This window comes from Zingiber officinale, chromosome 9B (assembly GCF_018446385.1).
Source record: "Zingiber officinale cultivar Zhangliang chromosome 9B, Zo_v1.1, whole genome shotgun sequence".
NCBI classification, from domain to species: Eukaryota; Viridiplantae; Streptophyta; class Magnoliopsida; order Zingiberales; family Zingiberaceae; genus Zingiber; species Zingiber officinale.
The window spans coordinates 117,498,286-117,515,846 of NC_056003.1; the positions used below are offsets into that span (position 1 = coordinate 117,498,286).

The 17,561-nt window shown below is 39.4% G+C and overlaps 1 protein-coding gene across 1 annotated transcript; it reads left to right on the forward strand.

The window, feature by feature from the left end:
* The first annotated feature begins 12,987 nt into the window (after nt 1-12,987).
* Nucleotides 12,988-14,512, forward strand: LOC122024314 (early nodulin-like protein 1). The gene is made up of 2 exons (XM_042582918.1): nt 12,988-13,248; nt 13,314-14,512. Exons 1-2 carry the CDS (start codon nt 12,996-12,998, stop codon nt 14,198-14,200), a joined length of 1,140 nt encoding a protein of 379 aa, XP_042438852.1. The 5' UTR covers nt 12,988-12,995; the 3' UTR covers nt 14,201-14,512.
* The last annotated feature ends 3,049 nt before the right edge of the window (nt 14,513-17,561 follow it).

Genomic DNA, 17,561 nt, shown 5'->3' on the forward strand with positions numbered 1-17,561 from the left:
GTGTTATCTCTGCAACTTTCAGATAGGATCACTTGTGTCTGCTCTTTCTTGTGTGTCTTTATCTCATTACTTTGCGTGATCTCTTTCTATCTTCCTTTTCTTCCGCATTAAAAGTTGAAAGGTGATGTCCCCTTCCCCCTCTTTGTGCAACGATTAGTATCAGAGTGAGGTTTTACGAATTTCTTTAACATATCGAGGACGTCTTCTATGAAGTTTGACAGAACCAGGAACTTCAGATTATGAAAGAGAAGGGTCAAGGACTTATTGGTGCAATAAGGTATGGTGACAATTAGTATCAGAGCGAGATTTTACGGATTTCTTCAACATATTGGGGATGTCTTCTGTAAAGTTTAACGAAACTGAGAACTTTGGATTATGGGAGAGAAGAGTCAAGGACTTATTGGTGCAAGAAGGTATAATGAATGCGCTAGGAGAAAAGAAATCGAAAAGTATAGAGAGATCGAATTGGAAAGAATTCAGGCAAATCCAATGGCAACAATTAGACTTTGTCTTATGGATGATGTGATGTACCATGTTATGAATAAGGAGTCACTAGTGACAGTTTGACAAATGTTAAAAAGTATGTACATGTCAAAGTTATTAACAAACAAACTGCATCTCAAGCAAAGTTATATGAACTAAAGATGACAGAGGGAATCGATCTAAAATAGCAATCAACTTATTCAATCAGATCGTGAGTGATTTGAAGCGAGTTGATGTAAAGATCAAGGATAACGACAAGACACTAATGTTACTAATTTCTCTACCTTCATCTCCTATGTACGAGAATTTGATCACTACTTTGATGTAGGATAAGAAAATTCTTAAATTAGAGGAGATAACAGGTGTGTTATAGTTTTTTATCAAAAAATAAAACAAGCAATGAAGTTTCTCAGAGAGGACTTATGATAAATAGCAACCAAGAGCATGATAGGAGTAAATCTCAACATAAATCGAATAATAATAACAAGACTTGTTCTAAGTCAAGAAGGAAGAAGGTGATTACTTGCTACAAGTGTGGAGAAAAAGGTCCTATTTGTTAGGACCAAAAGTAGCTAGAGGGGGGTGAATAGCTCGTCGCTCGCTCGTTGCTCGACGTTGCTTGTTTCTTCTAAGATGTGCAGCGGAAAATACAGAAACAAATCACACAACGCTAACACGGTTGGTTTACTTGGTATCCACCTCACAAGAGGTGACTAGTCCAAGGATCCACACCACGCACGCACCCTCCACTATGATAACACTCCTTTTCGGTAACTACCGAGGGCGGAGAAGCCCTACAAGACTCTCAGTACAAGAAGAAAGGAAAGGGAAACAAAATACAAGCGCAAAGCTTACAATGAGTACAGAAAACCCTAACCCTAGCTTCTCTTCTTGCCTTTGATCCGCCTCTTGACTTGGAAAGCTTCCAAGATCCTTCAAGAACTGGCGATCTGATCTTTTAGAGCGCTGTGGAGGAGTTGGCGAGGGATCTGAAGTGAATCTGCGAAGAGATACCGAAGGAATCGTGCGCCTGCGGCCTTTATCGACGCCAACGGTCGGATCCCGATCGATTCGAATGTTCCCAATCGATCGGGGAGACTTTGGATCGATCCACGGATCGATCCAGAGCGCCTCTGTGCTCTGGGAAAAACGCCTGGATCGATCCATGGATCGATCCAGCGCTTATCGCGCGAAGCAGCCGCGTCCCAATCGATTCACTGATCGATTGGGACATCTGGATCGATCCACTGATCGATCCAGAGGCTTTCTGTTCGCTGAGAAAGGCCTGGATCGATCCACTAATCGATCCAGATCCTGGATCGATCCACTGATCGATCCAACACTCGGTTTTTGCCCAAAACCAAGTTCCAAGCCTACCAAACCAACATCCGGTCAACCTTGACCTGTTGGTACATCATGCCTAGCATCTGGTCACTCCTTTGACCTGCTAGGACTTCCCACCAAGTGTCTAGTCAATCCCTTTGATCAACTTGGACTTTTCTATTCATGCCAAGTGTCTGGTCACTCCCTTGACCTACTTGGACTTCCACCAGATGTCTGGTCAATCCCTTTGACCTATTTGTATTTCCTCGTGCCAAGTATCCAGTCAATCCTTTGACCTACTTGGACTTCCCAACATCAGATGTCCGATCATCTTTGATCCATCTGGATTTTCCCCTGCCTGGCTTCACTCACCAGGACTTTCACCTAGCTTCACTCACTAGGGTTTCCATCTGCCTAGTTTCAACCACTAGGGCTTTCACCTGGCTTCACTCACCAGGACTTTCACCTAGCTTCACTCACTAGGGTTTTCAATCTACCTAGCTTCACTCACTAGGGCTTTTACCTGGCTTCACTCACCAGGACTTTCACCTAGCTTCACTCACTAGGGTTTTCAATCTGCCTAGCTTCACTCACTAGGACTTTTCTTCTGCCTGGCTTCACTCACCAGGACTTCCATTCTACCTAACATCCCAGTTAGGACTTCCCAGTCAAGTATCCGGTCAACCTTGACCTACTTGACTCTTCTTCTATCAATTTCTTATTGTCAAACATCTAAACTCAAACCAAGACTCAGCTTGGTCAACCAGGTCAACCTTGACCTGAGGGATGTTGCACCAACAATCTCCCCCTTTTTGATGTTTAACAATACCACAATAACACTTACAATACCACATGTAAGTTAGGCTAATCCTATAGCCTCATTCTTCATGCCACTAGGTAATGAACACATAAATTAAGCTCTTCATTCTCCCCCTAAGAGGGCACACTCCCTCTAGGTGATGAAAGCCTAACTTACACCCTTTCACAGGTCCTTTCATTCTCCCCCTATTGGCACACATCAACCCATCTTTGGGCACACATCAACCCATGCCCCAATTTTGGGTACACATCAACAAATCCATTTGTTGACGACTCTCCCTCTGAAGTGTTGCTCATCGTTGTTCACAACATTACTCATTGTGATCAACACGATAATGAAGATCCCATACCCTTCATTTATCCTTAACTTCTCCCTCAATGTAGACAAATACCCAACCTTGAGCATTTTCTAACCACTTGAGTTCCCACTTGAAATAATGAGGATATCCACTCCCCATTTCAGGTTCAAAAGCTCATACATGAGCATTTTCTTTAAAGAAGGTTAACCACCTTCCAAGGTTCATGAAAAATAATTTTTCATGTCTTTAAAGAGTCCCTCCCCCTAAAGACATGGTGGTAACTTCTGTCATTGCACCAACAATGACTTGGAATCCCTAAACCTTTAGGAAACCCAAATTTAGAAGTTTTGAGGTTCAAATACTCAAAATTTGAAGCAAACCTCAACCTAAACTTCAATGAAGCCTTCCTTAACCAATCCATCCTTGTTTTCATATGAAAACACCCTGTGTATGTATACAAATGTATTTTAGGGGTTTGGAATGGTTACCTAGACTCAAAGAGGTTCAAAGATGCTGAAATCAGACCTTCCCAGCCAAGATCAGCAACTTGGATCGATTGAATCGATCCACCGATCGATTCAGATTACCTGGATCGATCGGTCGATCGATCCAGCGAGCTTCTGCTCGCAGGAGACTTGCCTTCCGAATCGATCCATGGATCGATTCAGCACTCCAATCGATCCATGGATCGATCGAAGCTCGATAGTTGCTGAAATTCCATTTCAGTCAACTTCGAAAACCCTAGAAAATTCTACAAAAATCCAAAAATCATAAAATTTCGTGTAGACATTATTTAGGGCATACTTAATCATGGAAAAATAGTTTTCTATGAAAATACATCATATTTTCAAAGATTGACACAAGTTTGAAAACTTGCTAAAATTTTAGCGTTTTCTTCAAGTTTGTGTCTAACTATTCAATGGTGATTACTATCAAAAGATAGCCTTCACCATGGTTTTCCAAAAGCATTTTAAAAACATTTTCAAAACCAATATCCCATCATATTCCTTGGGCATGATGCACATGACTTGTACATTAGCTTTCCCAATGATGGGAAAACACATAACTATGTGTTTTGATGAACCTAAAACTCAAAAGAATGCACTAAATCAACATCTTGAGTTTTGTTCATCTTCCTAACATCTCACTTGTATCTAATGTGCACTAAAGCACATACAAGTCACCTTATAGTCTTTGTGAGATGTAGATTTTGGTTTTGCCCTAATCTGGGGATCATGCATATCTATCTAGGCATTTTAAAGATATTAGACATCCACCTAGGATGTCACTTGTTAATAAGTGATGTTAAATGTCATTTGTCCTTAATTACAAGAAAATAAACTAATGCATGATAATGTTATGGCATACATCAAAATAAAATAACTTTCAAAAGAAAGATTCCTATAACTACATGATGTATGAATGTCATGACATGGTATTTTTGGATTTTGCATAATAAAACATGAATGCAAAAATAGATATGATGTCATGGCATATGATGGGCAAACAATCATGGCAAGATTTAGCATAAATAAAGTATACCTAGATTAACTATCTAAGTATCCTTAAAATCTTAGCTAAACTTACAACTTAAACCTAGATTGCCCTAAGGTGCTTCAAGAAAATGCTAAAGCCTAAATTGGCATTTCTAATTCCCTTGATTAATGTATGTCAATTGAAAGTAAGCATATCCTCAAATGTTGGCATATTTCATTTTTCCACAAGAGTAGCACTTTTAAATTAAGGCCCGGATTGCCTTAAATTTCCTAAGAACATACCAAAATCCCAACTTGGTAGTTCTTATGAATTTCCCAATATGTGCCATTTAAGATTAAAATCAATTCTTCCACCATTAGGCACATTTTACTCTTTCAAGGAGTAAATAATAATTCCATTTCATTTTCAAAGGTTAACAAAACCTTGAAAATGCTCCTTAAGTGTCAATTTCCTCAAAGTTGGGTTAACTACCCTTCTAATTGGAGTTGACACTCTCTAACCCATTTATGGGGTAGAGAAAATGCTCCTAGGAACCCAACACCTATTGGTGCTCCTTGGATGCTCTAGGTACTCACTAGGGATAACTTCCCTAGATACCTTCCTAGTGACCTTGTTGGGCTTCTTAGAAGCCTTGGTCACATTTTCTAGGTCAACTCTAGGGATAGCCTCCCTTGTGACCTTGTTTGTGACCTTGTTAGACTTCTTAGAAGCCTTAGTCACATTTGTTGCAAAAACACTCTTAGGGATGACCTCCTTAGTATTTTTGACTTGCCCACTAGACCTAGGGTTTGTTCCATAACTATATGGAACCCTATGATAACTAGGCACATCCTTCTTAGCCTTTGGTTTGTATCCCAAACCTCTATTGCTATTGGATGACTTTGATTTTCCTAACCCTAAGTTATGCTCATTTTGCCCTAATAGGATATTTTTCATCCTTTTTAGGGTCTTTTCCATTTTATCAAGTCTTGACCTCAAGACTTGATTTTCTATCATTAAGTCCTTAGGTCTTGATCCATGAGCATTTTTGTTTCTAGGCTTGTATCTAAAATCCTTAGAATTATTGCCTAGATTTTTACCTACATCCCTAACCTTAGGTGTAGTAGTCTTGGCATGTAGGGCCACATGCTTTTCCTTAAAGCCCTCATGCTTCCTATTCTTATGGTAAATTGTATTAAAATGATAAAACTTAGAACTATCATGCTTTTTACCATAATGTAAAGGGGTAGGCTCAATAAAAGATACCTTCTTCTTTACCTTGGAGGCTCCCCCTTGACTAGTGCCTCCTTGAGCCTTGACCACCTTCTTCCCCTTGGGGCATTGACTTCGGTAATGTCCCTTTTGATTGCAAGAGAAGCATATAATATGCTCCTTGCTCTTCTTTGTGTTAGGGGTGATCTCCTTGGGCTTCACCTTGCCTCTTTGTGCCACTTGGCCCTTCTTCTTGGCCAATTTAGGGCACTTGCTCTTGTAGTGCCCATGTTCCCTACACTCAAAGCATATAATATGATTTTTATTATTAATTGAAATATTTATACCTTTGCTTGTAGGGGTGGCATCTTTTCCTTTGGATCCGGAGGTAGAAGCTTCCTCTTGATCGGACCTTGATTCTCCTCCATTTGATTTTTCTTGACTTGTGGAGGTAGAATCTTCTCCCTCCTCTTCGTCTCTTGATCCGGATGTAGAAGCTTCTCCTTCTTCTTGATCCGGCGTCACCAAGGATTGCTCCCCCTCAATCCTAGAGGTGGAGGCTTCATCATCTTGAATATGAAACAAGGAGTATGCTCCCTCCTTGTTCCCTTCGTTGCATTCCCTTGAGGATGAAGCTTCTAGGATTTCCTCTTCTTCGAAAGTTGAGCATCTCTCAACCTCGGAGTCCTCCTCTTGGTCTTGCTCCAAAGAGTCACCCTCTCTGGATTCTTCATGATCTTGTACAGTGGAGGGGATCTCTTCATGAAGCTTGTCCAATTTGCTCCATAATTCCTTTGCATCTTCAAATTCTCCAATTTTGCAAAGGATGGTGCTTGGCAATAAATTGACCAAAAGCTTGGTCACTTTGTCATTGGCCTCGCACCTTTGGACTTGCTCTTGGCTCCACTTGCTCCTCTTGAGAACTTTGCCCTTTGAATTTCTTGGAGCCTTGAAGCCTTCCATTAGAGCAAACCATTGCTCTATCTCCATCATAAGAAAATTTTCGATTCTTGATTTCCAAGAATCGAAGCTTGTGGATGTGTACAGTGGAGCCACCCTTGTGTCAAATCCAAGTCCATCTTGGAATTGCATCTTGAAGTTGAGCTTGATAAAGTCTTGAACTTGAAGAATTTGCTCCAACTTCTTCACCCTCTAGCTTTTCTTGTTATGCTTGACCCTTCCGGCGATGATTCCGGTGAAGAGCGGCCTCGCTCTGATACCACTTGTTAGGACCAAAAGTAGCTAGAGGGGGGGGTGAATAGCTCGTCGCTCACTCGTTGCTCGACGTTGCTTGTTTCTTCTAAGATGTGCAGCGGAAAATACAGAAACAAATCACACAACGCTAACACGGTTGGTTTACTTGGTATCCACCTCACAAGAGGTGACTAGTCCAAGGATCCACACCACGCACGCACCCTCCACTGTGATAACACTCCTTTTCGGTAACTACCGAGGGCGGAGAAGCCCTACAAGACTCTCAGTACAAGAAGAAAGGAAAGGGAAACAAAATACAAGCGCAAAGCTTACAATGAGTACAGAAAACCCTAACCCTAGCTTCTCTTCTTGCCTTTGATCCGCCTCTTGACTTGGAAAACTTCCAAGATCCTTCAAGAACTGGCGATCTGATCTTTTAGAGCGCTGTGGAGGAGTTGGCGAGGGATCTGAAGTGAATCTGCGAAGAGATACCGAAGGAATCGTGCGCCTGCGGCCTTTATCGACGCCAACGGTCGGATCCCGATCGATTCGAATGTTCCCAATCGATCGGGGAGACTTTGGATCGATCCATGGATCGATCCAGAGTGCCTCTGTGCTCTGGGAAAAACGCCTGGATCGATCCAGCGCTTATCGCGCGAAGCAGCCGCGTCCCAATCGATTGACTGATCGATTGGGACATCTGGATCGATCCACTGATCGATCCAGAGGCTTTCTGTTCGCTGAGAAAGGCCTGGATCGATCCACTGATCGATCCAACACTCGGTTTTTGCCCAAAACCAAGTTCCAAGCCTACCAAACCAACATCCGGTCAACCTTGACCTGTTGGTACATCATGCCTAGCATCTGGTTACTCCTTTGACCTGCTAGGACTTCCCACCAAGTGTCTAGTCAATTCCTTTGACCAACTTAGACTTTTCTATTCATGCCAAGTGTCTGGTCACTCCCTTGACCTACTTGAACTTCCGCCAGATGTCTGGTCAATCCCTTTGACCTATCTGTATTTCCTCATGCCAAGTATCCAGTCAATCCTTTGACCTACTTGGACTTCCCAACATTAGATGTCCGATCATCCTTGATCCATCTGGATTTTCCCCTGCCTGGCTTCACTCACCAGGACTTTCACCTAGCTTCACTCACTAGGGTTTCCATCTGCCTAGCTTCAACCACTAGGGCTTTCACCTGGCTTCACTCACCAGGACTTTCACCTAGCTTCACTCACTAGGGTTTTCAATCTACCTAGCTTCACTCACTAGGGCTTTTACCTGGCTTCACTCACCAGGACTTTCACCTAGCTTCACTCACTAGGGTTTTCAATCTGCCTAGCTTCACTCACTAGGACTTTTCTTCTGCCTGGCTTCACTCACCAGGACTTCCATTCTACCTAACATCCCAGTTAGGACTTCCCAGTCAAGTATCCGGTCAACCTTGACCTACTTGACTCTTCTTCTATCAATTTCTTATTGTCAAACATCTAAACTCAAACCAAGACTCAGCTTGGTCAACCAGGTCAACCTTGACCTGAGGGATGTTGCACCAACACTATTAAGAGAAATTATCCAGAGATAAAGAAACATGTTACAGAGAACAAAGGTAGTTTGGCAAAGTCTGCTAACATAATTGAAGAGGAAAATTCAGAAAGCAGTGATGGAGATATGCTATCAGTTATATCGAGTTCGGAGCAGCTAGCAGATGAATGAATCTTAAACTCTGCATGTTCATATTACATGATTCTAAACAAGGAATGAGTTGATACTTACAGGACAATGAATTCTAGTTCAGTGTTGATGGAAAACAATGAGTCGTGCAGAGTTATCGTCATAGGAAACGCTAGAATCAAGATATTTGATGGTGTGATAGAACCCTATATGTTGTCAGGCATATACCAGAGCCAAGAAAGAATTTAATTTCACTAGGTACACTGGATGGTATTAGTTGTAGTTACAAATTAGTGACCTGAGTAATAAAGGTCTGCAAGAGATCTTTGTTGGTAATGAAAGGACAGAAGTTAGCAAGGAATGTTTGCAAGTTGGTAGGGATTACAGTTGTAGGTGGAGTCACCTCGATCGAGTCTGAATCAAATAGTATCATCTTGTGGTATATGTGGTTAGGGCATGAACGAGCATGGGATGCTAGAACTTTACAAGAGAGATTTGTTGAAGGGTGTTAAGACATGCAAGCTTGAATTCTATAAATTCTATGTTATTGGGAAATAAAGCAAAGTATAATTTAAGATAGCAACATATAAGATGGAGGGAATTCTGGACTATGTATATACAGACCTTTGGTGACTGGCCAATGTAGTATCACGAGGAGGACACTTGTATTTTGTGAGTTTTACTGATGATTACTCATGAAATGTCTGGGTATACTTTATGTGTCACAAATTAAAAACTATTTTAAAGTTTAAACTGTGGAAAACTAAAATGGAGAACCAGACCAGAAGGAAAATCAACTGCCTTAGGTCAAAATGAGACTAAGTATACATATTCAAAGTTTCAGAAATTTTATAACCAGTATGGCATTATGAGACATTTCTCAGTTCGCAGGATACCACACCAAAACGGTGTGACGAAAAGGTTGAACAGGATAATCATTGAGAATGCAAGATGTCTCAGGTTGAATGCAAGTCTAGCAAAAAATTTCTAGGCAGAAGCAGTTAACATAGCATATTATCCCATTAATAGATCACCAAGGGCAGTACTATAAGGCAAAGTGAGAAAGATGTTACTTTCATCTTTGAGTTTTTGGATGTCCAGCCTATATGCATATATCTAGTGAGGAAGATTAAAGCTAGATGTGATTCAAAGCAATGCTTTTTTCTAGGGTATCAAAAAGGAGTTAAAGACTTCAAACTTTAGAATTATAGAGCAAACAAGGTGATGATCAGCATAGATATTATGTTTGACGAGAAGGTCATGTTACAGAATACTTAGGAAGATGAAAAGAAAACATCACAAAGCAACAAACAAAAGGGCATTGTGCATGTGGAGCTAGAGACTCATGGCTTTGATAATAATAGCTCAGGGCACACGGAACATCACACTATAAGTGGAGGTAGGATGAGACGGATCATAAAGCCACCCACCAGATATGATTTTGAGGACTTAATTTCTTATGCACTCAGCGTCAATAGCAGAAACCCTACATATTTTCAAGATATGGTTCACAGTTTTGAAAAGGACAAGTGGACAAGTGCTATGACGAAAGAGATGAGTCACTGCATAAGAACCAAACGTAAGATCTAGTGAAACTTCCTGAGGGAAAACGAGCTATAGGGTGCAATTAGTTGCTCAAGAAGAAGACAAAGTTCAACAAATTAAAGGGGCTACTAAGTAAGGAATTTTTACATGAAGGATTTGGGTGAGACCAAGAAGATTCTTGGGATAGAGATTCACAGAGATAGAGATACAGAGATATTATGGTTGTCTTAACGTAGCTATGTGGAGAAGGTGTTGGATAGGTTTAACCAGAATAATGTAAAATCGGTGAGCGCATCCCTAGTGCATCGCTTCAAGTTATTTAGTACACAGTGTCTAAAGATAGATGAGGAGATCCAAGAGATGTCAGTGCAGTTGGTTATCTGATGTATGTCATGGTTTGCACGAGACCAGATTTAATGCAAACAGTTAGTATGGTAAGTAAGTTTTTCTCAAATCCTAATTGATCACATTGGGATGCAGTGTAGTAGATTTTTAGATACTTGAGAAATACAATTGATTATGTCATCATGTTCAGTAGACAATTGAAGTTCATTTAGTTGTTGGGTACGTGAATGCAAACTATACAAGATATTGAGATGATAAGAGATCTACTATAGAATACGTGTTCACTGTGACAGGATGACCTATCTGTTGGAAGTCTATGATACAATCTATTATTGCATTATCCACTATACAGTCGGAGTAAATTATAGCAGCTGAAGAGACGAAGGAAGTTTTATGGCTTATAGGATTGGTCAGAGAACTAGGTATTCAGCAAGATGTAGTCAAGTTGTTATGTAATAGTCAGAGTGTTATCTATTTGACGAAAAATCAAGTGTATCATGTGAGAACCAGACACACTGATGCGAGGTTTCACAAGATCAGACAACTGATTACTTCCGAGAACATTCAACTAGAGCGGTTTCACACTGCAGACAATACTACAGACATGTCAACAAAGCTAGTAACCGGTGATCCATATCTCTAGATGCAAGAGAGAGGAAGTTCATACCCAGAGATCTATGTGGAGTTTTGCTTAGATACTCATGTTCTTCGAAGGAGTGAATATCTGCCAAAGTGAAGACTGTTAACGGGTAACTCATATTTGAGTGAAAGTCAATGTGAGGGATGACACAGATGAAGGAAAGAAACAACGGAAAAATTATGTTAGGATTTTTCGTAATATAATTCTAGTAAAATTTTTTCTAATAGAATTTTGTTATAATTTTTCGTAACAAAATTCTTTTACGATATTTCCGATTTGTTTTGACATGTTGAGGCTTGAACACTATTTATAGAGATCATTATAAATTTATTAATAGTCTCATCATTATCATGAGGACTTTTTTATATAATTTTATGAAATAAATATGTCACCAACTACGATAACTATTCTCCTTCTCCTTTTTCTTACATGTATTTACTTTTTCTTATACCTCTTTATCTCGTTATTCTGTACGATCTTTTTCTAGCATCTCTTCGTTCACCTTAGATGTTGAAAGGTGTTTACCCCTTTCTCTCTCTTTGCACAACACCTATCATGGATATAAACACTCACGGTATAAAAAAAAACTCTCTATAAATCATAACTTTTATTCTTAATTAATTATTCACTCCACTCATATTATTAATTTAGAGAGAAAAAAAATAATTTTAAATTTTCACTAATTTAAAAAACTCATATCTCATATCTCATATCTCATGCCCAATTCCAAATTTTTTATTCGAATTTTGTTTTTGAACTTTTTGATTTTACAAACCTTTCGGAGATTTGTCAAGTCTAATTCTTTGATTTCTGACGGCACCAACTCCGCGTAATATCCGTGGCATATTATTTTATTATTATTATTTTTTTAACCTACACTTCCAAATAAACAATAATACTTTTGTTACGTGCACTTCGGAGTTGGACAGGATCGTTCACATAACGTCTGTGAACACATTAATTAATTAATACGGCCGTGGCCACTTTTAAGTGGCTCCTATGAGGACACTCGCCGACAATTAAAACAAACTATGTCTGTGAGTCTGTCTGGTACTCTCTTAATTTTGTAAAGTCGAATTCTTTGAAAGTTATTGGAAATCATAAATTTTTGTCTATCGTTTTCTTAACTTTGCTAAGTCTAGTTCTTTGATTCGCACCAACTCCGCGTAACATCCGGTAGATATGGAAAATCATCGCAATCTAAAAAAAATTGAGAATTAAATTATTTTTCTTTTATTTATCTATTATAAAAATTAATCTACAGGTATTCTAAATAATTTTTTTTTTATAGTGAAATAAGATTTTCTTTCTAATGGTAAAAGCTCTAATGAACAAAAACTCGGGCTAGCATCCGAACCACAACCGTCATAACCTTAAGCTCGAGACAGGCTATGAATCACCTATGGCAATCGCAAGCTCACAACTAGGTTGTGAGTTGCTCGCGGCAGCCACAAGCTCATCGAACAAAGTTGAGTGAACTTATCATATTAGTAGTCAATTGGTTTATTAGATTAGTTGAGTGAACTAATCAGATTATTGAAACCCAAATGCCAAGTGAACCAAATCAAGCATAGTTCACCGACTTTATTTATTTATTTATGAGTATTATTTATGAATATTTATTGATAAATATAAATAAATTGAATATATATTCAAATTTATTCATTGAATTTAACAAATTACTCAAATTTATTTATTTAATTAACTTTATATATATATTAAATGAATATAAATAGATTCATTTATAATTCCAACTATGAGTCAACTAGACTCAACCTAAATGCCTTTACCATTCAGATCTTCATGCTTGTCTTCTTCGAATAGTGTTTCCAACTATTTAATTCCAACTATGAGTCAACTGCTTTGGTCTTTTTTTTTTTAATTAATTAATTTATTTTTAAAACATGGAGGGCTTAAATTAAAATATGCCGTTTACTTCGACTCCCACCACTACACGACACGTTTACATACGCGGGGTCGGAGATGAACAAACAGAGCTCTATTTATATCCGGTTGGCTCGACGACTCTGCTTTGAGCAGCTCCCGCCGGAATCCATGGAGAGGAGGCCATTCGATCTTCTTGTTCTTCTTCTCGCAGTGCTTCTGACGGCGTCGGCGACTTCGTCCATGGCGTACACCTTCTACGTCGGCGGAAGAGACGGCTGGGTCGCGAATCCGTCGGAGAGCTACGACGCCTGGGCCGGCAGGAACCGGTTCCGAGTCAACGACACGCTCGGTATGAATTTGCAATCGATCTCCTCTTTCTCTGTTCTTTGATCGATCGGAGGAGCATGTCCGCAGTGTTCAGGCCCGGCGGCGGCGGCGGCGGCGGCGGCGGAGGAGGAGATTCTGTTCTGGTGGTGTCGAAGCCGGACTACGACGCGTGCAACGTGAGCAGCCCGTTACAGACGCTGCAGGGTGGGAACTCGCCGGCGACGTTCGCGTTTGACCGCTCGGGGCCGTTCTTCTTCATCAGCAGCGTGGCGGAGAACTGCCGGAGGGGGCAGAGGGTGGTGGTGGTCGTCTTGGCCGTGAGGAACAACCGGCCGAGCACCCCTCCGCCGGCGCCGCCAGCTTCTCCTCCCTCGCCGTCGCTTCCTCTGCCTCCCCCTTCTTCCTCTCCTGCTCCGTCCGTAAGTAGTACTCCTCCAGCTCCGCCACCGGCGTCCACTCCTCCTCTTCCGCCTTCTTCCTCTTCGCCGTCGCCTTCTGTTATGGCATCGGCTCCGTCGCCCACAAGTACTAGTCCACCGGCGTCCTCTCCTTCTTCCTCTTCGCCGTCGGCTTCTGTTACGGCACCGGCTCCGTCGTCCACAACTAGTTCACCTTCCGCTCAGCCACCGGCGTCCTCCCCTACTTCTCTTTCACCTCCTTCCTCTTCGCCGTCGCCTTCTGTTACGGCACCGGCTCCGTCGTCCGCAACCAGTTCACCTCCAGCTCCGTCACCGGCCTCCCTTCTTACTCCCTCCTCATCGCCGCAGCCTTCTAGTTCTACCACCGCTTCTGCTCCCTCGTCCCCTACTAGCACACCTCCAGCTCCACTAGCTACGTCACCGGGTTCTGGGAACTCTTCATCGGGAAGCGAGGTGTCGCCGCCGCCGCCGCCACCGAGCTCCTCCACCGCGCTGCAGGCAAAATTCACTCTCCAGCTGCTCGCCGCGGCCCTCTGCGGCGCCTTCCTCCTCTGAGAACGAACTCATACGCCTGCTGCCATGTACACGAGTCATTCAATCGTACGATCGCGTCTATTCTTGTTCTCGATTTGCTTCATATACCAATAAAAATCGAGCTTTCTAAAAAACAGAATCGATCGAGTGATCCCATCGCCAACACACCTTAAACAATCAAGCTCTGACGTTAGCGGCAAGTCGTTAGTGGATTCACATACAGCATCGTTCTAAATCCAATTGGGGACAAAGGAAACTTTTACATTCACGATTGTGGAGGCACTAGTTTGCAGAGTCGTGATCGTCCTCAGTGTTCCGTCAATCTATCCCTAAGTTAATACGAAAAAGATAAATCATAAATGACTACTAACCATTAGTACAGATGATCAAGACGTGTCTGAGTTTTTACCTCAAAACTTCATACGATCCAGAATGTAGATCATATGATCCGAAAGTACCAGATTAATTTGGGATCATTTGGAATCACTATTAGAACTACTTTGTTGGTTCTAAATTGCAAGACCTGATACTCTAAAAATCCAATTCTATTGATCCCATCTTTATAAATTCGATCAATCTCATCTTAACTCAAATTGATCATATAGGATCACGATCCTACAAAACTTTCTCGGTTGCTATGATTTATCTTCTCTGATGGTCTTGGATGAATTGACAGGGCACTCTTTTACTTATTGGCGTGAAGGGGGATCATCGATCAAAGATGGCGACGCTGATAATGATGGTTGACGATAGACGTTTTCGATGGGCGTTCGGAATTGAAGAGAAGAAGACACCTCAAGTAGCCTTCGTTGTCTTCTTATGCCGACAGACGAAAGCAAGCAGCCAGCGGCTGTTTTTGTTCTTTGAAAATTATGAATATTGATAAATTTATCACGGCCATAAATTTTTTTTTTAAAAAAAAATCAAACAACACCTTTAATATTTATCATTCCAAAAATATTTTTAATTTAATGTTATTATAATAATTAGGATCATAATTACTTTATAATATAAAGTAAAATTAATCAACTTTAACTCCCGGACCATGATGCAACATAATCTTCCAAATACATTCAAATCCAACTACAACATCCTGCATGGAATTTTTCAGAATGAAGAATCTAAGATGTTGAGTGCTAGGTGAGGAACTACTCGTGCTTAAGGATTTACCTGGTAGTAGGGACGGATACAATAATTAGAGTTGGGAGTTGAAGTTAATGTAATAAATAATATATTATTATTAAAAATATATATAATAAATTATATAAATATATAACAAAAAAAAAAAGTATATTATTCAAAGTTATGTTATACGATATTTTGAAATATAAAATTCATCTATAATAAAATCTACATCTATTTCTTTAGCTAAATCTTGTTCAATATAGAATGCAAACAACATTCAAGAAAATCATCCTCCATTTTATTACGAAGTGTCGTCTTCACATGCTTCATTGTTAAAAAGGTTCGCTTAGTAGTAACGGTAGAAATAGGTAACTTCAAAACAATATGAATCAATCTAGTCAAAATAATATAAGTCTTTGACTGCCCACTTTCAGTCAATTGCTGACACAACTCAACAAGTATTGGAACCTTCAAATTATGCATCACATCAAGTTTAGAATGTATCAATTCATACTCCAAAGCAACAATGTTTCGACTTGTGACATCGTTAGGATAAAACTTCTTTACAAGTTTACAAATATCATCATTGTTAATTGAGTCAAATGAATTTTTAGGATTTAAAGTTGTACTAAGAGAACAAAGTGCCATTGATGACTCATTGAACCGAGTATTTAACTCCGTCAAAATGAAATTTATTGCTACATTAAAACATCAGTGCGGTAATGATGTTCAACTGTAGTTTGCTGATGAGAACAACCAATCTTATATAGGCAATTAAGGTTAAGCACATAAATTTCATTTCTCGAATAAAAAACTTTCACTTCATGAAGAAATTCTTCCCATCCGCATTCTCTAAGTTTTTAAAAGATAGTTTTGGTAGTAGAAACAAATGTAATAGCAATCAAAATGTTTTAAGATTTTCTTTGAAGAATTTGACAAAAAGTATATATTATTCTCATAATTTTATGCATTAATTGCAAATGAACACAAATTTAAAACTTGTATATTTCTATAAATTTCTCAAACTTCAGCCTTAGCTCTTCTATTTGGCAAATAGGCACTAAGAACTTCAAAAACTTTGTAAGTTGTAGCGTACATACCTATTAAATTTTTTACTGAGTCATAGTGAGAACTCCAACGAATAACTCCTACCCACTACAAATTACTAATCTGATTGACCCCACTTTTATAATCACGTCTCCAATTGCCAACATATGTTTGATTTCATTTCTTTGTGCAGTATGTAACTCAATAATACGCTTAGTAAAAGAAGTGACAATATTGATATTATTGTCCAAATGAGAAAAGAATTCCAAAATAATATTAACATCTTTGGTTGCAGAAACCAATATTAGTTGTAATCGATGGGCAAAACAGTGGGCATAGAAGTCCATTCCATGCGCCACACATATTGCTAACACCATCATATTCTTGGACTACGATGTTCTTAACTTGTAGGTCATTTATGAATAAGAACATTTGATATTTCTCTTTTCAGATTCGATGAGTTAGTGTTACTAACACTTTTGATGGCAAAAAATCTTTTTCTCAAAATCCCATGATTATTCACAAATCTCAAGATAATGATCATTTGCTCTAGTTTAAATATATCTCATGTTTTATCAACATGAATACAAAAGAATTTATTTTCAACTTCTTCACGAACCATCTGTCGTACTTTATTGGTCATAATATGTAAAATCTCTTTTTGAATTTTTGGAGCGATATATTGGGCAATTTTTAGAGCATTCTCAAAGTATAACTTCATCAATTTCTATACTCATTTTTGCAAAAGTCTTCACCAATTCAAGAAACTTCCCATTATTAGATGAAAATAGTGATTCACCATTATCACTAAAAGCACAATCTTGAAGTGCTAGCCAACGAACAGTGACAATTGAGGTCCTTAAATGTAAACAATTTTTCTCTTTTTCCTCTTTAGCTTGAACATGCATTATCAATATGTTAGAGAGAGTCTCATTAAATTTTTAGCCATTCTCTCACACATAGTATGAAGCGAGAAACTGCAAAACCATTATGGGCAATAAATGCACATTTTTTTTCTTAAATTAATCTTTTCTAATTGTCAAATATTTCATTGACTAATACCGAGATATTATATGAATTAATATCATTCAGAAAAAAAAAACAATATGCATTATTTGTTGAAGACGAATACTTCAACCAATGAAATTTCTAGAATCATTTTTTTGGAACTGATGATTTTGACTTCTAAATTTTATAGCAGGATACTCAA

Bases quoted from the DNA above. Each gene is read 5' to 3' on its own strand.
- LOC122024314 (XM_042582918.1), top strand. From the start codon at position 12,996: ATGAACAAACAGAGCTCTATTTATATCCGGTTGGCTCGACGACTCTGC. The intron at 13,249-13,313 runs GTATGAATTTGC...GCATGTCCGCAG, and splicing joins CCGAGTCAACGACACGCTCG to TGTTCAGGCCCGGCGGCGGC.